The sequence below is a fragment of the Bicyclus anynana genome, chromosome 21 (genome assembly GCF_947172395.1).
Source record: "Bicyclus anynana chromosome 21, ilBicAnyn1.1, whole genome shotgun sequence".
In the NCBI taxonomy this organism is placed as follows: domain Eukaryota; kingdom Metazoa; phylum Arthropoda; class Insecta; order Lepidoptera; family Nymphalidae; genus Bicyclus; species Bicyclus anynana.
In genome coordinates this window covers 8,685,782-8,708,242 of record NC_069103.1, presented here as the reverse complement: position 1 = coordinate 8,708,242, position 22,461 = coordinate 8,685,782, and the positions used below count along the sequence as shown (strand labels likewise).

The window sequence follows — 22,461 nt, the reverse complement described above, 5'->3', positions numbered from 1 at the left end:
ATATAAAAGAATAATAAAATCTAAATTTTTAATTTAAACTTTTGTATTGAATTGGTGGAGTCTCTAATAAAAAAAAAAAGGGATTGACTCTTTCTTAAAACTAAAGCTTATAACTTATTACGAGTCAATACTCGCGTGCAATCTAACATAAAAACTTTGCCTGGTCATCCTGATAAAATAAGATTACCTTGAAGAAAAGAGGGCTTAGTCCGTTTAATATGGACTATTTCAGAAAAAAATTACGTATAAAAAAAAATAAGGAAATAAGTTCTAAAGCTCATAACCTTTACGTGGTTACCTACGACAGTGTAATGCACCTCGGTGTACAACTTAAACATGAGCCACTACTTCAAGTGGCAGTGACTTTTCACTTTGGGGGTCATATATGGTTATTTCATCGGAATGACGTTACGACAAGGAAAGGTCATTTAGTATTCCTCTTACTGGTAGAACTAATAGCCAAACCTTATTTAACGAAGCCCGAAAGTTTTTTATAGCTTGGCAAGTTTGTTGACACACCCATGATATGCAGGCGACGGGGGGAAAGACTGCGCGGTGCAATGACCTTAGCACAGCCCAGGTTTCCACCGAATCGAAGGCTTTCTCATAGTCCACAAACGCTAAGCAAAGTGGCTGGTTATACTCGTGAGTCTTCTGTATAACCTGCCGCAGCGTATGGATGTGGTCTATGGTACTAAAGCCTTTTCGGAAACCGGCTTGTTCGGGAGGCTGGAAGTCGTCAAACCTATTAGCGAGACGATTCGTAATGACTCTCGAGAACAATTTGTAAACATGGCTTAGCAGCGAGATGGGTCTGTAATTCTTCAGCAAGGTGTTGTCACCTTTTTTGAAGAACAGAACCACCACGCTCCTATGCCACGCCTCAGGCGTCGTGCCCTCGTGAATGACGGAATTGAACAATCGCTGAAGGACTTTAAGTATCGGTTTTCCACCCCCTTTCAGGAGTTCTGCTGTGATTCCGTCCTCACCTGGCGCCTTATTGTTCTTCAGGTGTTTGAGAGCCACACTAATCTCGTATAGGCTGACGTCCGGGATATCTTCGGTATAGTGTCGGGTCAACTTGGCTCTGGGGTCTTTAGCCAAATTGGCAACAGGCTGCTGAGTAGTCGTGTATAGCTGTCCATAGAACTTCTCGACCTCACTTAATAACTCGGGCTTGGAAGAAATTAGATTACCGTGTTCGGTCTTCAAACGCGTCAGCTGCCTCTGTCCAATAGACAGATCTCTGGCGAAAACTTTCGAGCCTCGATTATTTTCAATCGCATTTTTAATACGCTCGGTATTGAAATTTCGCAAGTCGCTGGTTTGCGACTTAGAGATCTGTCTACTGATTTGTCGGTATTTTGACGCATCTGGTGAGGTGCATCAGTCGTGGGTTTTTCGGTCATCGCTACACGCCCCCCGGCTCGCGCGGACTATCAGGAGTGTAACGAATTTGCCAAGCTACTACGTATGATTATATTATACGATATGTCGTCGTTATCAACCCGTATACGGCTAACTGCTGAGCTTGAGTCTCCTCTCAGAATGAGAGGGGTTAGGCCAATAGTCCACCACGCTGGCCCAATGCGGATTGGCAGACTTCACACACGCAAAGAATTAAAAAATTCTCTGGCGTGCAGGTTTCGTCACGATGTTTTTCCTTCACCGTTTGAGACACGTGATATTTAATTTCTTAAAATGCACACAACTGAAAAATTGGAGGTGCATGCCCCGGACCGGAATCGAACCCACACCCTCCGGAATTGGAGGCAGAGGTCATATCCATTGGGCTATCACGTCGACGACATGTAACCATGGAGATTGCATCCATGCAAGAAGTTTTCAAGGTCCTGAATCCCAACCGTCGAAGTATAAAAATTTTACTGGTTACAGAGCTTTCCATAAGGTAGAAGCATAATTTGCTAGTTGTAAAGCTAGCCCCCTACCCAAATGGCACGTCGATTCTCTTTCTACGATCGCTAACGCTTCGAAAACTAGAAAGATGTATCGGAATGACATTTGCTATCGACAGGTCACGTGATCAAGATCTGTCATTCCCATACATTTTTCTAGTTTTCGAAGTGTTAGCGATCGGAGAAACAGAATTGACTTGCCACTTGGCTAGGGGGGCAGGGGTCTTAGCCATGTGGAACGTTGATTCTCTTTCTACAACCGCTAACGCTTCGAAAACTAACAAAAAGACTTTGGTGAAAAGTTTGATATAGTTTTAAGCAAAAAAAGGGCATCCGGTACAATAATAAAATCTATACTAATATTATAAAGCAGAAAAGTTTGTTTGATTGAACGCGCTAATCTCAGGAACTACTGGTCCGATTTGAAAAATTCTTTCAGTATTAGATAGTCCATTTATCGAGGAAGGTTATAGGCTATATATTATCCCCGTATTCTTACGGGAACGGGAACCACGCGGGTGAAACCGCGCGGCGTCAGCTAGTGTTTAATAAACTTAAACAAGAGGAGAATACGAGATTATTTTTTCTTGTGAAGAAACAAGTTGTGAAACATAATATATTTTTTGTATCCACATAAGTAATTGATGTTGACCAGTTTTGTGCGGGTTTTTAGCGGGCAGTTTTTGTAGCTTGCCAACATGTCTATATTATTATACTTAACTGTATATTTATGGAATGAAACAGTATTTTCCTTCTAGCATGTATTGTATATTAATTACTCGCACATACTGTAGAATTATGATATTTATGAATAGTGATAATTTAATTAAGCATTACTTTAACTGAGTACATTGTATACGGCTTTGCGTCAATGCGATTATGAATAATTAGATTCTTTTTTTGTTTTGTAGGGTTTACTTCCAGGGTGGTAACATTTTTTTCATGTCAGGATCTGATGATGGCATCCTGGAGAAATTGAGGGGAACTTTCGAAAGTTGTAGAGACGGCTAGTACGTTTGTTAGTGTTTCCATAAGTTATTTTAAACCACTACAACTTTATGAAGGTTTGGAGTTGGTCTGATGATGGAGCCGAAACACAGACGATGGAACTCATCAAGGATTTACAGCAGTCACCTTTTGTTTGGGCTTGATTAATTTGTATTGATGAGTACTTTCCACCTATATGGTTGTGACTGTATTAAGGGTCTGGTGATGAAGACGAGGGACAGTGAAGAGAACTCCTCGACGGTTCACAGTAGCTACCTTGTGTTTGGACTTGATAAATTTGTATTGATGAGAACTTACCACCTAGATGGATTGTGACTGTATTAAGGGTCTGATGATGAAGACGAGGGACAGTGAAGAGAACTCCTCGACGGTTCACAGTAGCTACCTTGTGTTTGGACTTGATAAATTTGTATTGATTAGAACTTTCCACCTAGAAGGATTGTGACTGTATTAAGGGTCTGGTGATGAAGACGAGGGACAGTGAAGAGAACTCCTCGGCGGTTCACAGTAGCTACCTTGTGTTTGGACTTGATAAATTTGTATTGATGAGAACTTTCCACCTAGATGGATTGTGACTGTATTAAGGGTCTGATGATGAAGACGAGGGACAGTGAAGAGAACTCCTCGACGGTTCACAGTAGCTATATTGTGTTTGGAGTTGATAAATTTGTATTGATGAGAACTTTCCACCTAGATGGATTGCGACTGTATTAAGGGTCTGGTGATGAAGACGAAGCACAGTGAAGAGAACTCCTCGACGGTTCACAGTAGCTACCTTGTGTTTGGACTTGATAATTTTGTATTAATAAGAACTTTCCACTTAGATAGGTTGTGACTGTACACACGCAGTGGGTATGCTAACACTAAAAATAAAAAAAAAAAAATTTTAATTTTAATTTTTTATTTTTAGTGTTCTTCTGGAATAACCACAGAAATTTTGTAGTTTAAACTTATTTAATTAAAACATCACTGGTTTGGCACCGCCTTCCAACTGATCAGAAGGTAGCACATAGGTAGGATGTTATTTTTTGCTTTTTAGTTAAAGTTATTTTTTGAGTTGGAAGTCGGTTGAATTTTTTTTATTAAAATTTTTTAAATGGTCTTTATCGTTCTACTATAGATTGAAATACTTTTTTTTTGGATTCGAATCCGGTTCGGGGTATTCACCTCTAACTTTACAGTTGTGTGCTAAGAGAAATTAAATATCACATGTCTTAAACGGTGAAGGAAAAACATCGTGAGGAAACCTGTATACCAGAGAATCTTCTTAATTCTCTGCGTGTTTGAAGTCGGCCAATCCGTAATGGGCCAGCGTGGACTGTCGGCCTAACCCCGGATTGCCTTCAGGCAAGAAACATATGGCGACAGATTTTTTTTTAATTTTGGCATCTTGGGCAGTGAATCATAAAAAAAACATCAGTATTGTTCCACAGGTATTTTATTTTATATTATTAAATTAATATTCATTAAATTACTTCGTTTTTTGTAACATCATAGTTCACGTAAGAATTTTTAAACAGTCAATATTATTTTCCACTTATAAAATACACAGATTTTTTCGGTTTGTTGCCCGAGTGACACTGAACTTAATATAGTAAGTTATAGGTAATTTTATTACCATTATTACTTTGCTGGTTGAGATTAACATCTTCGTGAATCTTTCCATTGCTCAATCAATGCTGACATATTTTGTGGTTTATTGGCAACACGAACAACAAACTATGTTATCTTAGATTTTAAACCAATAAAGCCTTGTGCACAGTAAGTCAGGGCATAAGGATCGACGATCATCTAACGAGGTGCAACGAAGCGGAGTTTATTGCAGCCCTATTCAAACTATATGACTTCCCTGAAGTTAGTTGCAGAGGTAGCTAAGCGTTGGTAATTACATACAGTACATACATAGGTACATTGTCCATCGTGAGGGTGATACCCGCCGGCCATACGTTGCCGCTGATATACATAAAATTTTGCACTGTACCTACATTTTAACGCACGATGTTCTGAGACGTCATAAAGTTTGAATAGGATTATACTGCACTTTAACAAATTAACTGTCTAACTTTGGGAAGTTCAGGAGTCACATGTGACGTGTGTGAAGTCGAAAATTAATTATCACGCTAAATAATTCTCGACCTGATAAGGTGACCACCAGTTTTTAGGAGAATTCATGCAATACCTAGGCCCTTTTATACTTATGCATGAGGCTTTGTAAGTACTTGACACGAGTTTTTAGGAGAATCTATGCGATGCTTTAAGCATAGCCCTTTTTACATGTGCATGAGGCTTTTTACAACTTGGGTACAATTATTTACAATGGTCACAATTTTAGTCACATCTGAAGTAAAAGTACATGTTCGCTGACTGTATGTTGAATATGGTCGCTGCCTTAAATATTATATCACAATAATGGTACTTTTCCGATTGTCTAACACAAACTGCTAAAGTAATATAAAAGAACACAGGCTATCCTGTTTAATTTATTATTCCCACTGGCAGAGAAATCGTGTTTAACCGCATAAGCACCAATATTTTTCTTAGCTGCTTCTTTTTCTAACTCTGAAAAGTTGTATTTGTTGCACGAAGTCAGTAAGTAAAAGCTCGTTTTGCTGCAGGAGAATAAACTATTCTCAACGCAAAAGTATTGTCGATTCAGCATGAATAGATTTCTTATTTCAACTAGCAGTTTTCTCTCTGTAATGAAATGAGTAATTATGTATTGCACGCGGCAGCAAACTTACTTCTAGTGCGTTGAATCCACGCGACGCTCAGGATTCTTCTTTGGAACCCCTCGTTTTGCCCAAGGTTCAAATTGAGAATCTTTTGCTATCTCGGTATTCAATCAAGCAAACAAATAACTATTTTAAACCAGCAAAATACAGTCCCATGTTTGCCACCTACTTCTAGATTGTTCGCATAAAAATAATTGCTTGTTTATTTTGATCATCATTAAATCAACATAAAAAACTAATATCAGCCTAATGACTATCCCCTTACTGACAAGGGGACAATTTAAACACACCCGGCGTAAATTTTCTAATACTGAAACCTGCTAAATTTAATTTTGGATTGCGGACAAAAGAATTGCAGAATAAACTCAAGTTTTCTGTTTCTTATTTTGCTGGTCTCTGGAAAAAATAATTAAGTGATTAGAATTTTATTTTTAATATTCACAGCACAGATTTTGTCATGTTAATTTTCCAAAGACGTTATAAATTTTTTTAACACTATGTATTGGCTATATTATTATTAGTAACAGCAGTCTCTTATTCGTATAATTTCAAAATCCACTGTTGTCCTTTACTTATTACAATACTTTAAACACATTGGATATCTTAGATGTAGAACTCTGTTTTCAATAGATAAAATCAATAAAAAAGTCCTTAAATATGTTTGCATTCCAAGAAACATGGTAACGCCAGAGTAAGATCTTAAATACCCTGCTATTAAATCTTAATTTTATTTACACGGCTTCAGAAAGGAATGCTTAAAATGCTTCGCAAATTTTGTCTTTGTCACTAAGACAAAAAAGCTAACGAGTTTTATACTATTCAACACCTAGCCCTAAATGCTGCATTAATTTGGGCAAGATGGCATTGAATATTTCAGAAAACTGCAGATAAACTATATAATGTTTTCGGCAAAGATAACCTTATACTATAGAGAGGTTACGTCCCTACAAAATCACCGCAAAAAGTGATTCGGATTCAGCTACACCATTTAGCGCCACATGCACAATTTTGTCTTTAATTTCATTATATATGTCAGGGCTGACCACTCAAGCTGCCTCTACCACACAAGTCTAATTAATAATTAATTACATTCCTGTCCAAGTATCAATAATAAAATCTTAACTCAAATATTAATCTATGTGCGATCGTTGTGGATGTTCTGAGGTTCTCTGTCTACGCTCCTCGACTTCAGTGACTTGTGTGGTAGAGGCTTGAGTGGTCAGCTCCGACATATATTTAATTATTTATGCATATATAGTTTTTACATTTTCTGAACACATAACTCGACATTGATAATCAGTTATTATTTGCTTAAATAACGTTCGTTGTTTAATAAGCGACTAAATGAAATAAAGTCAATTTTCCACATTCGGCCGCCTCAGTTTTGATGCGCTAGAGCCTCATCTCTAGTATCATCATTCTCATTGGTTCTCGGTTGTTGTGTCGTTCATACAGCACTTTCTCTATGCAGAGTGAGGGTCACATCTGGAGGGGGTGCGTCCCACTCCCAGAGGCGAGGCTTGCGGCGTCGGTCGATGGTTGGTGCGGTTTCGCCCGAACCATCCGAGTATCCGCTGCTGCAAGAGCGTAGGCTGCATGATGCGTGGACTTTATGCTCTAAAAAAAATAAACAAGCTATTAAATTAGTAGAAATCGAAGTTTTGTCAAGACAAATGAGTTCAAATTTGATTCGTTTATTTTGTTTACTTAAGGAGTTCCTATGGCAACCTTTGGACTCTGTCATTAAAACCTATCTTTAACCTTGCCTAAAGCTTGTATTGCATAATTATTATTATTGCATATTATCGCTGAGCCTACCTTGGTTACTATTGTAGACTATCACCTCACCTTTTTCACCTTTCTTCTCCTTATTTATAGGAAATAATAATTCAAATTAGTAAATTTTCAAGATAAATCTGATCCAAAAGGAAGACAAACTTAAAATTGTATAATCATTCTGTCACTGACCATTACGAAAGCTTTAGTTTTTTTACAAGGTAATCATTGTCACCAATATTAATTTCTTCTTCGTTCAGTGGCTTATGGCTTCAGATCGAGAAGTTCTGGTTTGGAGACCTGGGTTGAGCTATGATATACTGACATTTTCCATCTTCTTAGAAATTAATTCAGTAAAACATCTGAGCCTTGGCACACCACATAGGAGCAACTTGGTTGGGTTTAATCCCCAGGGTCTGTTGCCATGTGGCACGTCGATTCTCTTTCTACAAACGCTAACGCTTTGAACTAACAAAATGTATGGGGATGACATTATTACATGTAATTAAAAAATTACATGTAATAATGTCATCCCCATACATACATTATTTAATTTTCGGAGCGTTACTGTTTGTAGAAAGAGAATCAACGTTCCACATGGCTACAGGCTTCGTATTATTAGGAGGAAAGCCTGGCTCTTTAATGGGTCGTTAGAATACTCAGACCAATTATAGAAGGACCTGTATCGCACTCATAGTCACGAACAAAATTGTCTGTCATTTTCTGAGGAAAACGAGCTTAAATTTTGTATATATCTTATACTAAACTAGAAGTTTTTGCCCGTTTTTTACACAATTCAATTACACAAAAAGGTATTTTTACGGAGCTCTTTAACCGACGAACACGATTACAACTATTTAACATTGATTCTATACCGACAGTTTTTATAATCGCATTAGATCGTTGATCATATACTTTGACAGAAAAGTAACGTCTAGCGAGGCAGGTCCTATACAATAATTGGTCTGAGTTAGAATAGGATGACGATGATGATGATGACGCATTCTTACCTACCTCCAAGGTTATCTAAGTATTCTCGTGCAACTTCATCGAGTTGCAGGACTTGTATGACGGGAGCAGGCTTGGAGCGAACGCGGCGTGCAACCCTTATCAACAGGACTGATGACAGAATGAACACTGCCAGAAGTACTACAGCCCCGATTGATATGCCCACGTCTTTTCCGACAAGATCTGAAAGTAATAAATGGTTTGTAAAGAAAACTGGAGAAGCAGCTTCACAAATTGAGAGAGATTTAAGAACTTGATAGTCTTATTGAAATTTATTTGTACATAAAGATTTGGAATAGCTTGTCTACTTTTGGAACTCTATATGGCTTTGGATGCAGTGGTAAAGTGTATAGACAAGCTTTTGGCATTCATCATTATCATCCCATATTCGGCTCACTACTGAGTTCGAGTCTCCTCTGAGAGTGGTTAGGCTGAAAGGTTCACCACGCTGACCCACTGCATGTTGGCAGCCTTCACACACGCAGAGAATTAAGAAAATTCCCAGTTGTGCAGCCCCCGTAGCCAAGTTGCTCGTCGATTCTCTTTCTACGATCGCTAACGCTTCGAAAACTAGAAAGATTTATGGGAATGACATTTGCTGTGGACAGTTCACGTGATCAAAATCCCATACATTTTTTTAGTTTTCGAAGCGTTAGCGATCGTAGAAAGAGAATCGACGTGCCACTTGGCTATGGGGGCAGGTTTCTTCACGATGTTTTTTCTTTCACCGTTTGAGACACGTGATTTTCGTACCATTACATATTTTTTTGACATATCTATCGATGTCCATTGTCCAAGTATTATTAATATATTGTTAAACCTGACTACAAAAAAATATCACAACAGTGAAACGGTTTCATACAAAACTACATATTAACTTACATTTCCACCACGGCACGCCGGCCGAATTCAGCAATATCTCTGTCGGTCTCAAAAGCAGTGAACCAGAACAGCCATATCTGTTGCAGGCAGAAGCGCCGACCTCGTCTTCCGCTCGAAGGTTTCCGAGAGGTCCCCGCACCAGCCATGGGACGCCCTCACCCTGGGCTAGAGCCTGACTCATCCCGTATCCCATGGATCCCCGTCTTTCTAGCATTAACGAAGAATTGGAGTTTGACATTCGCCAAACCGAAACTTCGTAGTACGTTGCGTTTTCAACTGCAAAAAACATAGATTTTGTTAAACAATAAATTATAATAAATTTCATTAGATGCACTCTCAACTTTAATAAAGGATGCAGTATTAAATGGCATTGCAGTGACTTTAAACGAAAACAGTTTATTTAAGTTATGAAGCAGTATAATATACTATTATAGTAATGGGTTCGATCCCTGGCTGGGCCGATTGAGGTTTTCTTAATTGGTCCAGGTCTAGCTGGTGGGAGGCTTCAGCCGTAGTTACCACCCTATCGACGAAGACGTACCGCCAAGCGATTTAGCGTTCCGGTACGATGTCGTGTAGAAACCGAAAGGAGTGTGGATTTTCATCCTCCTCCTAACAAGTCATCACTTACCATCAGGTGAGATTGTCCTAACTTGTAAAGAATAAAAAAAAATATTCTTAAAAAAAATAATGTAACAAAACCTTTACCTGGTAAACATCTCATTTGAAATTCTTCATACTCATACGCCAGGTCGCATTGTTGCGGTTGTGGAGGTCTCAACAGTTCAAAACTGAAAGTTCTTTTACAGGGTTTTTCTTGAGAGGCGATACCGTTGCCTGCTTCACAACTAGCGTCTAGGTTCCTTGACAGTGATCCGGTGATTTGTGTCAGGGGGAGGATTGCTGAACCTGTGGTGAGATGCTGTACGTCTTCGTCAGTCGGTTGGATGTGCCAGAAAAATGTGTCCGGCGCTGGCAGTGCTTTTACATTGCATTTCAAACTTTCTTTCACTAAAGTAATGCCGTGGTCCATACATTCTGGTGGATCTGTAATAGAAGACACAGGATATAATTAGTAATTTACATAGCACTTGATAGAACAAGCAAAAATGTTTAACATCATTTGAGCTGAAGCGGAGAAGAAGAATATTCAATAGAACATATCCTACATTATCTTGACCTGCGCTCGTCTTGTTATTCTAAGTAGTTTACCTAAATATTTGCACAGAAGCCATAGGTGCTATTACAACTAAAAATTTTTAGTTGTAATAGCAAACCAACCAACACAGCAACCAATAAGCGCCTATCGCAGAATGCCTTACTTTTCTTAGAAAAGGGTTTTGTCTAAGCAGTGTTCAGCAGAAGTTCGCAATTTTATTATCAAAAATGTACATGAGGAATGTAGAAGAATCATTAGCTCCTTGTGATGATATCTATGTTATCTGACTATGTAATGATGTTTTTATAACTGTGAGTTTCGAATTAGTCTTTATTTATCTCTTTCTATAGTTTCATGTTAAACAAAGAAAAACGCAAAGTCGAAACTCACACTGACTTAAACATCGTGATGTACAGAATATCGCTACAAATCTAGAAACTAGTTATTAAAAATAAAACTAAAATATACTCACAAAATACATTTATATTGATAGATTCAGATCTGGTTTCCCCGATGCTGTTGCGAGCAGCGCAGGAGTAACGGCCAGCGTGTCTCCGTGTTGCTTCCTCAACCAGCAGGGATTGGGAGGAAACTTGGCTGCCCCATAAGCTGTGCGGCCTTATTTCTATATCCTGGAATCACAATGTGTGCTTAGTATATCTGCAAGTTTCTTTTGTTATGATCAAAACTAAAAGGCTTGTTCTTGACTACAGTAATGCTTAAGAAAGCAATGAAGTCTTGGTTGGGACGAAGCCTATTTACTCTACAAGGGTGTTTACATTGAAGGTGTCAGGAAACATGCGCAGGGCATTCCACACTTAACATTTCGTCAAACGAAATGTTATGTGAGCCGTGATAGCCCAGTGGATATGACCTCTGCCTGCGATTCTGGAGGGCGTAGGTTCGAATCCGGGCCGGGGCATGCATATCCAACTTTTCAGTTGTGTGCGTTTTAAGAAATTAAATATCATGTGTGTCAAACGGTGAACGGTGAAAATCAGCGCTGCGCATTGCTTTTCTTCTTCTTTCTAAGGAAAACATCGTGAGTAAACCTGCACACCAGAGAATTTTCTCAATTCTCTGCGTGTGTTAAGTCTGTCAATCCGCATTGGGCCAGCGTGGCGGACTATTGGCCTAACCCCTCTTATTCTGAGAGGAGACTCGAGCTCAGCAGTGAGCCGAATATGGGTTGATGAGTGAAATGTTATGTTGACGAAATGTTATGATGTGTAGGTTTTCTGGATGCTATGGTCAACCACGTAGGGACACGCTGGCTACTCTTTAGGAACAGGAGTTTCGTCATTAAAATTTGTGACTGTTGAATATTTCTATATGTATTATTTAGATTGACTATCAGAATAAATTAATAGGTACTTACGAGCACATACATAAAGATAAAATCGTAAGTTTGAATAACAAATAGTGACATGATGTACATCAATTAGTCATTTATAAATTCATTGGGATTATTGCAACGTATATATAATATAATATTCTTGGCTTGGCTGTTTAACAGACATAAATGTATTAAGTAGGTATTTGAATTTTGGAATATACCTAACCAAGAATAGCATTTAATTATGACTTAATTTATTATGAATTAACTCATATATTTGTTGATGCTGGGCATTCAAAAAGTGACATTCAGTTAGTCTTTCTGACTAAATTAGGTATAAAGTTTATTACTCAGAGGATTCATTGTAAACTTGTATTGGATTGTATTGAATTGGAGAATGGAAATTTTCCATTTTGCAGAATTTGTACTTACGAGTACCTGGGAATACCTCGTTCATACTACAACCAGGCTATCTAGATGGTGAACAGATTTATCCTCAATTGGCATAGGCATGAGTTACATGACAAAATTAGTCATTATTATAGGTCTACTATTATACTAATAATTGAATAAAGTAAGTTCCTTACATTAAAATACCATATAAAGTTTTCAACAGGTGGGTTGGCTCTCACTTCACACTCCAGGTGCAAGCTGTCCAGCTCTACCACTTCGTTCAGTCTTCCATCTCCTAATTTGGATAATTCTACTATTGGACTATCTGAAAAAAAAAAACTTTTTTGCATAAGCAATTTATCATCATCAGTATATGTTTGGTAGCTAACTTAAAGGTCAAGTATCTATTCATGTCATTGCCCCATCAACCCGCGGAGTCTTAGCTATCTAAATTCTCTTTCATTTTGGAGAGAAGCTTGTCCCTATAATGGGCAAGTAGAAGGCCAATGTTCTGGTGTTAGCTCCAGGAACGATTGCATTTTTCAGCTCTGAGATAACGGAGTTTGACCAATACTCACAGGTAACATTAAGCACAATGACGTCAGCCTTGGAGTCTCGCCCCGGCGCCATGGCAGTGTTGGTGGCGACGCACGCCAGCGTCGCGCCGTTGTCGCTCACGGCCGGCGTCAGCTCCAGGAACGACTGCGCCTTGCGCGTCGCATTGTTCCAGCTCTGTGGAAAATAATATGTTATTACTGTCTACTGTGGATAGTCATTATTAGTTGCTTATCACAATGGCTGACCGACTGATGTTTAAACCATCTCTCATCCGTGCCTCGCACACAGTTTACCCGAGTTTGTTCTACATGACTGCTGTATTGCGCGTTGCCCAAGTTAGTACTACCTGAATGCTACGTGTTGCCCAAGTTGTCCAAAGCCCAGGTTTGTTCTACATGGTTGCTGTATTGTTGCCCAAGTTTGCTGAATGTAGCACTATGAATGCTGTATTGCGCGTTGCCCAAGTTAGTACTACCTGAATGCTACGTGTTGCCCAAGTTGTCCAAAGCCCAGGTTTGTTCTACATGGTTGCTGTATTGTTACCCAAGTTTGCTGAAGGTAGCACTATGAATGCTGTGCTGCGTGTTGCCCAAGTTAGTGCTACCTAATTGCTATTACGTGTTGCATAAGAATGTCCAAATTTGACGAAGATTTGTTCTACATGGTTGCTGTATTGTGCGTTGATAAGTTTGGTGAAATTTGCGCTATGAATGCTGTGCTGCGTTTTGCCCAAGTTACCTCAATTTAGTGCTACCTGAATGCAACATGTTCAAATTTGCCGAAGATTTCTCGATGAGGTTTCTACATGATTCCTTTAACAAATCATATATTTATTGCGCGTTGCCCAACATTATAGGCTATCTGTGTTCCCCAAATTTGCCCAAGTTGTCCAAATTTGCCCAAGCAATCAAGCGCTACCTGATTGCTGTGTTGCGTGAGGTGCCGGTGGTCCAGCCACCACGTTAGCTCCGGTTGCGGGTAAGAGCCGTGCACGACGCACTGCACCACGGCCGTCCTGCCAGCGCTTAACGCGTCTTCCACTGTCCCTCGCACCCAGTTTATGGTGACGTTGTAGGCGGATACTGAAAACAGAACGAGGTTTTAATTAATACTGGGTTACAATACTCAGTACATATAAATAAAATTAAAGCGTCTGTTTGTGATTTCAGAATAAAAGTGCTCTCAAGTCAACGACATTATATTGTACCTATTGTCTCAAGGGCTTATAATTATTTACACGATACAAAAACAAAACAAGCTTATAAAAATTTCGTCTGTCTGTTCGTTTGTTTTAACTATTTTGTTTGTTTTTATGACGGCCTCCGTGGCGCAGTGGTATGCGCGGTGGATTTACAAGACGGAGGTCCTGGGTTCGATCCCCGGCTGGGCCGATTGAGGTTTTCTTAATTGGTCCAGGTCTGGCTGGTGGGAGGCTTCGGCCGTGGCTAGTTACCACCCTACCGACAAAGACGTACCGCCAAGCGATTTAGCGTTCCGGTACGATGTCGTGTAGAAACCGAAAGGGGTGTGGATTTTCATCCCCCTCCTAACAAGTTAGCCCGCTTCCATCTGCATCATCACTTACCATCAGGTGTGATTGTAGTCAAGGGCTGACTTGTAAAGAATAATAATAAAAAAAAACTAATTTAAATGGGAGGAAGTTATTAAACAACACATGGGCTACATTTGATCTCCGGAAAAGTCCATGGTTCCCGCGGAATTAGTGAAAAACTCAATTTTAAGTGGACAAAGTCAGGGGGCGCTCTCGAGTCGATTGCGCTTGAAACTGTAACTATTTTTATGACAATTTAAGACAAGCAGATCAACCTTATAGAAAACAGTTTTTTATGTTGTAAGGCTTGCACTTGAACTACGAGCATGCCTCATAGAAAGCAAAAATGAGGTCGATATGAACCGCGCTTGCCTAGAATATGCCTATTCAGTCTTACCTAGAAATTGCCTATTTGCTCTTAAAGGTATTTGCCTTGAAGGTGCTTAAATTTTACGTGATACTTCGCAGGTATATGTGTCTGTCTATTATAGACATGTAGGAAATTCATATGCCTTTAATTAGGTGGAATAGTTTCCACCTAATTAAAGGCACTTCAGATTAGAACGCTGTTTGATGGCAGAAATAATTATGGTGGCTTTACTAATAACTTATAAGTACTTCCTAGGATCGAAATATCTCTGGCACCAAGACAGAATTAGTTATGAAATTTACGGATAGTTGTATATACTTACGAAACAGTTCAATCTTTAAAGTGGCCTTTACTGGTGGAACCCGAGGAGTATTGTTGGCTCTACACGACAACGACTCAGCGTTGTCACGCGTGAGAGGCAGGTATAGCTCGTTCTCTTTCACGCCCGGTATGTCACTGGCGCCATCTGAAGCGTCCACCAGTTCTTCACCGGAATACCAGCTGATCCTAGGTGGAGGTCGACCTGGAATAAGCATATTTGGAATATTAAAAACTAGCGAACTATCCCCCTGATTGGTTAGGACACAAATATATAAAACCATTTCTAAATAGCATAGTTCTCGGTTCGGTACTCGAACTGAATCCGAATATAAATATATGCGGGATTTTTTTTCCATGAAATGCTTAGTGTAACTCCAAAGTTGGAAAGGAAAGAAGGTACATACCTTTTAAACACAACGCTTTTTTATCGAGCTGTGTTGCATTTTCAATTTTAGGCGTTGGAAAAGGTCCATGAATTAAATTAAGAACGTTATATAAGCGCCAACGCTAGGTTTTAACGTATCGCTTTTTTAACTTTCGTGCGAATGAGGCCTTTAAGCCGTAAAAATAGGCTGACAATCAAAAATTCCCAAGTTGAAATGATGCAATGAAAGTGTAGTTCTCAAGTCGCAACCTAGATGGCGTTACTTGTATAATATTAAGCTCTCGATGGGCATACGGTATTCAATATACTTAATATTTTATAATAATTCTTACCTCCAATAACTAGGCAGCTAAGTAGCAAAGTGTCTCCCTCGTGGTACGGTCCGATTTTTCCTTCAACTTTGTTCCCCACCTCGTCAAGGAAGAATGGTTGACTTGGTAGAACTGAAAAAGAAAGGCAAAAATTATCTTACATTGTAGGTATATTTTATTATATTTATGCTTATGCCGCGGAATTATATTATACTAGAGATACCGCAAGTGGTTCTTAATTTTTTTTTTGGAAGATTTTTTTTAAATAAAATATATGCCACGTCTCTCTTTCCAACCATGACATAATTCCTTTTTCCACTTTATCATAAAGACTGTTAGAAATAGGTACTACAATAGTCGAATGTACTGGGAATCGTACCCAAGATTTCCATAGTTTAAGTTTACCTATGGTCACTTTAAATTTTAATTTAGATTTAAAGGACTACTAGCGGACCCAGTCAACCTCCGCTTTGACTTCTCTCGCTTGACGCTTACGAGTTTAAGCACCTACTTCTTCCCTACCCGTACCTACCACTACCCTATCTATAGGCTACCCCTACCCTACCCTTACCGTTGTAATATTGCGAAATTACATTGAGATGTAAGCTATCCTATCTTACAAGTTGGATCAGATTGTACACGATATGCAAATTTAATTAAAATAGGTTGAATAGTTTAGAAGTCTATCAAGGACAAACAACGTGATACATATTAGATTTCTCGCATCGTGTAAAACGGATTTTTAATTTTATGGTAGACTAGCGGACGCCCGCGACTTCGTCCGCGTAAATTTCGATGTCAACTTTACTACTACCCTACCCTACCCAACCCCTACATCTACCCTACCCCTACCCTCCCCTACCCCTACCCCCACCCTACCCCAAAGCTACCCCTACCTTACCTACACCCTACTCCTACCCTCCCCGTACCCTATACCTTTCCTACCCCTATCCCACCCGTACCCTACTTTACCCTGTAACTTCTCTACCTTACTCCTACCCTTAGCAAAATCGGTCCAGTCCTTCGAGAGTGGTGGTATGAGCAAGAGAAATAGAGACTTCTATGCCAATAATATAAAGAGGTAAAGTTCGTGTGGTTGTAGGAGGTAATCTCTGGATCTACTGGACCGATTTGGAAAATTGTTTTACCAATAGAAAGCTACGTAAATGAAAGCGCCGCGCGTTATATAGCGGAATTTCTGCGTCTTTTAGAAATTTTGTATTATCTCCGAAATTACTTAAGTAATTAACATACTGTAAAGGGCAAATGTTATCTCCATAATATCCTTGTAATTATTAAATAATTTATTTTAATAAGGATTAAAGTTTAGTTGTATAAATAATGACGTAAACCTAAGTATATAAAATTAATAATTTTTAAAACACAAAAGGTACTATATCTGCTAATATATAGAAGATAGATATATGGTGTCGCGGACTTTTTTGTAGAACTTTTAAAGATACATAAGGTTTCCATACATTAATTTCAATTTTACACAATAGTTAAGGCAGCGCATGCGAATAAGTCTGTTTAAGAGGATTTTCAGTCCGACCTGTATGACAAAAACTGTGATAACTCGGCTAATATATATGATACCAATATAAAATATAGCCTATAGCACTCCTCGATAATGTAGCATTCTACTGGTGAAAGAATTTTTAAAATCGGACCAGTAGTTCCGAAGATTACCCCATTTAAAAAATGTGACAAACTTACAAACTTACAAACTTTACCTCTTTATAATATTAGTATAGATAAAATCCGTTCGATGAGATCCGTACGAAGCAGATCAGTGGACGCACTTGTATACAAATAATACTATGATCCGTTTGATGCGATGCGTCCGATACGTACGATACGAATCTGTAAACGCCTGCCATAAACCTCTGTAAGGGTGGAATATCAAAAATGATTGAAACACATTACGTGTACGACTGTAATGATGAAAAATAATCTGTGTGCCTAGTGGGAGTTTTCAATATTTTCATACTGTTACTATCGCGTTGACGTAAACGCGATAGTATGTAATTGAAACAGTTGCGCCGTAGTGCCACTAGATGGCACATTTTCAATTCCTTGGAAAATCGCGTTTACATTAACGCAATAGAACAGTATTAAACTGCCACTAGGTCCTCTGATGATTTGAAGTGTATGAAAAATCAAGTTAAAATATGAACTAAGCTGAATTTACATAATTTTAAGAACATTTATTGTATACCCATTTATGTTTTTAACACGCTTTAGCTTCGTTTGTGTGTATTTAACATACAAATAAAGCTAAAGAATGTTAAATACACACAAATGAAGCAAAAGCGTGTTAAAAACATAAATCCACAAAGAAAATATCTTAAAATTATGTACATTCAGCTATGTTAACACAAAGAAATAGTTTCAAATTATTCAAATAGCTCGACAACACCAGAAATGGCGTCGCTCTATAAAAATATGTTCGAACAACTTAGTATGCAAATGTTGAAAGCTACTAAAAGCTTTCCAACAGCAAATCTTTGATATGGCAACTCCAGATGGAAATAGCAAACCGGACATACGAGAACATTTTTATTTTTTATTTTATTGTAGATGTTTGAAAGGAGTTTTAGTCGATTTATGTCTTCCACCACGCCTTGGATCGCATTCGTGGTTTTAAGAAACAAATTGAATTATTTTTGTGTTTTCAATACATATAAATTAAATTGATCTGTCTGTGATTTCTAAATGACTGTGCTTTTTCAAGTGCTTATAGATATTTACAAGATTTTTTTTAATTTCTGTATGTCTGTCTTTTTTCGTTTGTCCGGGCTAATTTTTGAAACGGCTGAATGGATTTTAACGGTACTTTCACTGGAAGAAGGAGAAGGCTATTCAGAGCTACTTATTAATTTTTTGACATTTTTGTGAAAAACTAGTCAATTCAAATTCAAAATTCATTTATTTCAAGTAGGCTCAGTTTACAAGCACTTTTGACACGTCAGTTGACTATTTGTAAAGATTCTACCACCGGTTCGGAAGGCAGGTTCTGCTGAGAAGATACCGGCAAGAAACTCAACAGTTGCTCTTTTGAAAAAGTCATACAGCATTACAATTTACATTTGATAACAATTAAATTACAATTTCTTATAGTTTTATTTCCTGTGTGAAGGTGGAAGCTGATCCAATGGCCTCCAAGCACCTTTGTCGTTAAGGAACTCATCAATAGTGTAGTAACCTCGACTAAGTAAATGTTTTTTAACACATTGCTTAAAGTTGTGCATTGGCAAGTCCATCACAGTCTTGGGGATCTTGTTATAGAAGAGTACACCCAAACCCACAAAAGATTTTTTAACTCTTTGGAGGCGATATGCAGAAATAACTAACTTATGCCCGTGTCTAGTAAGACGTGGGTTTAGATCTCCTTTTCGTTTGTACAAATTAATATTTTGTCTCACATAAACTATACTGTTATATATATACTGACAGGCTACTGTTAAAATGCCTATTTCTTTAAACTTTTGACGAAGGGACTCGCGTGATTTTAGTTGATATATTGCTCGAATTGCTCTTTTTTGAAGTACAAATATAGAATGTATATCAGCAGCCTTGCCCCACAACAAAATACCGTAAGACATTACGCTGTGAAAGTACGCAAAATAAACAAGTCTAGCTGTATCAACATCAGTAAACTGTCTTATTTTTCTCACTGCAAAAGCAGCTGAGCTGAGTTTACCTGACAGTTTTTCTATATGAGCACCCCACTGAAGTTTAGAATCCAAGGTCACTCCCAGGAAAACTGTGGAATTCTCTATTTCTAGTGTTTCACCATTGATCATTATAGACTTATCTAATTTTATAACATTTGGTAATGAAAACTCAATACATTTAGTTTTCTTTGCATTTAAAAGTAAGTTGTTAACAGTGAACCAATGCGACACATGCGATATGGCACGGTTTACATCGTCGGAATTATCTTTACTTCTGTCACTCTTAAAAATTAGGGATGTGTCGTCAGCAAACAGTACTATCTCACAGATGCCGCTAACATGGTGTGGTAAATCGTTTATGTACACTAGGAATAGAAAAGGACCCAGAATTGAACCCTGTGGGACGCCCATTGTGTTAGAAAAACCGCGAGACTTTGAATCATTTATGCATACCTTTTGTGTTCTATCACTAAGATAAGAGGCGATGAGATCGAGTGCAACACTTTTTATGCCATAGTGGCTTAACTTAAGTAAAAGAATGTTATGGTCAACACAATCGAATGCTTTGGACAAATCACAAAATACACCAATAGCATTCTTAGCATTTTCCCATGCATCATATATATGTTTTAAAAGTTTAGCACCTGCATCAGTTGTACTGCGACCTTTAGTAAAACCATACTGTTCAGGGTGAAATAAATTATTTAAATTAAAATGACTTAAAAGTTGATTTAAAATGATTTTTTCAAAAACCTTAAAAAGTGTTGGCAGTATTGTAATTGGTCTATAATTATTAACATCAGTTTTGTCACCTGATTTAAAAAGTGGTAACAGTTTGCCATGTTTCATTAGGTTCGGAAAGATACCCAAATCCACGCATTCATTAAAAATAATAGCTAAGTGAGGAGCAATGACATCAATGACTAGATTCAATTATATATATATTATAGAACACGCGGACGTAGTCATGGGCATCCGCTAGTTTTATATTAAAGATCTTATAAAATCTATTCAAAAATTTCAATCCGTAGCGTAGGACGTACGACGAATGTCGTGTCTACCAGTTTTTTTTATAAATGGTAGAATTGTTATAGACAGTTAAAACATAGAAAGGGTGTGGATGGCAGAGATAAATTAACTAAAAAGAACTATTCAATGATTTATCGAAAACATTTTTAGACGGAACTCTATATATAGATTTTGTTCTCCAATAAGACTTTTCAATTAATATTACAAGTAAAATATTTGCAATATAGGTTTAAAAATGATTGTCCTGAATTTGATGGTCCTTAATTTCTTTAAAATTCTAATAAGTTTGGAGTAATTTTAATTTGTTTACATAAAGAAGTGGTATGAAACAAAGAAAAGTTATAATCAAAATGATAGCATAATACAAAAGAAAAAGTTATATCAAAGTTACGTAATAATCGCGATAAACTTAAATGGTAATTACGAGCGTCTAGGTATATTAGTTCATATAAATAGGTTTATTATTTAGAGGCAGAAAGTAAAACTTGAATATAGAGGAAGGCTTTAATAAACTCACTCTACGACCGATAGGAGCGGAGTATCAATGAAAAATGTGGCAAAAACGCGAAAAAATATTCGCTTTGAGAGTTTTCTTTCTGTTCCGTAAACGTAAACGATTAAAGTTAGGAAATAATCATGTAGGAGTTGTTAAGGGAAACCTTTAAAGCTCTAAAATAGTTTTCACGCGGACAAAGTCGTGGGCGTTTATTAGTAAATAAATAATTTAATTTTTATTTTAACTAGCAAAGGAATCACTCAGATCTGGTTCACAGAAATCGAACTTACAGCAATTTCAATTATTCATGCTATCAAGAATTCAAAATTCAAATTATTTATAATGGCAATATCGTACCTACATTGCATTTGGTTTGCATACCGGTATAATTGGGGAATTTCTGTTATGCTATTTGAATATGCAAACCGCTGTTAGAAACGTTAATAGTGTTTTGTAAAAATGTATTTTGAAATGTTTAAATCCTAATTTTTAAACGCAATTAGGATGTTATGCAACAGTTTCGCGCCTCAACTAAACCGATCATAGTGGTATGTAATAAAGCAGCTATATAAAACTGGAAGAAACTCTAAATGCGACTTTCTTGGAGAGTTAGTGACCAGTGGCGTAGCGATCATTTTAGGGGCCCTGGAATTAGTTAGGAGGGCCCAATTGACAAACAACAAATCACGAAAATCATTTTTACTTACCAATTTCACTTTGCGGTGAAAGACTTACAGGTAAGGCTTAGATTAAGTTTGCTAACCGTTCCAGTCTAAACGCTAAACGAAGAGTAACGATTTCTCATAAAAGAAACACAAACTTACTTGTATAATTATTTGCTTTCACACATAAGGAGCCCTTGTAGACAGGGTTCCTTATCATTGATACAGTTTATAACTACGCCCCTTCAAGTGATCCTGATTATGACTTATGGTGATAAATATTTGTGTTATTTTGTCTGGAATCTACACAGCGTCAGTTTTTAGCGATGTGGGAATCTATGTATAGGTACTACTACTATATATGAAACTAGGAGACGCCTAGGCGGTTTCACCTGCATGGTTTCCATTCCCTTAAGAGTAGGGATAAAATATATCCGCAGACGTGCTTGTGTTAAATGAAAACAGCTTACCAATAACGGTCAGATTGATGCCAACATTCCTGGTGGGCCCCAGCAGGTAGTCCACGCGGCAGTGGTACAGCGCCTGGTCGTCGCCCCTCAGGTTGGTCACCGTCAGCACGGTCGGCTGTCTACGGAGGTCAGACAGCAGTCGTCCGCTGCTGTTGAACGACGAACTCGACCACTGGCTCGATATCCGTGCATCGTAACTGTGAACACAAGAACATTTGCTTCACTATTGAGGAGCACTAGCCTCCTCTCTGAATGAGAGGGGTTAGGCCAAATTGTCCACCACGCTGGCCCAATGCGGATTGGCAGACTTCACACACGCAGAGAATTAAGAAAATTCTCAGATATGCAGATTCCTCATGTTTTTCACCGTTTGAGATTCGTGATATTTAATTTCTTAAAATGCATACAACTGATAAGTTG

At 38.1% G+C, this 22,461-nt stretch overlaps 1 protein-coding gene across 5 annotated transcripts in view; it reads right to left on the bottom strand.

Moving 5' to 3' along the window:
- Window positions 1-4,344: 4,344 nt before the first annotated feature.
- The window catches only part of LOC112058367 (hemicentin-2), a 177,807-nt gene continuing 159,690 nt past the window's right edge, over window positions 4,345-22,461 (bottom strand). For 4 of the 5 annotated variants that reach the window (XM_024099141.2, XM_052888143.1, XM_052888142.1 and 1 more), the window contains 11 exons: window positions 22,042-22,238; window positions 15,729-15,839; window positions 15,013-15,213; window positions 13,687-13,850; window positions 12,789-12,942; window positions 12,405-12,535; window positions 10,954-11,113; window positions 10,031-10,369; window positions 9,323-9,598; window positions 8,447-8,623; window positions 4,345-7,273 (listed from right to left, as the gene is read on the bottom strand). In XM_024099141.2, the coding sequence (XP_023954909.1) occupies window positions 7,104-7,273; window positions 8,447-8,623; window positions 9,323-9,598; window positions 10,031-10,369; window positions 10,954-11,113; window positions 12,405-12,535; window positions 12,789-12,942; window positions 13,687-13,850; window positions 15,013-15,213; window positions 15,729-15,839; window positions 22,042-22,238 (2,080 nt within the window). In that variant the 3' untranslated portion in view covers window positions 4,345-7,103. Of the gene's footprint in view, window positions 7,274-8,442; window positions 8,624-9,322; window positions 9,599-10,030; window positions 10,370-10,953; window positions 11,114-12,404; window positions 12,536-12,788; window positions 12,943-13,686; window positions 13,851-15,012; window positions 15,214-15,728; window positions 15,840-22,041; window positions 22,239-22,461 lie in introns of all 5 variants that reach the window. The other variant, XM_052888145.1, reaches the window with a different exon arrangement.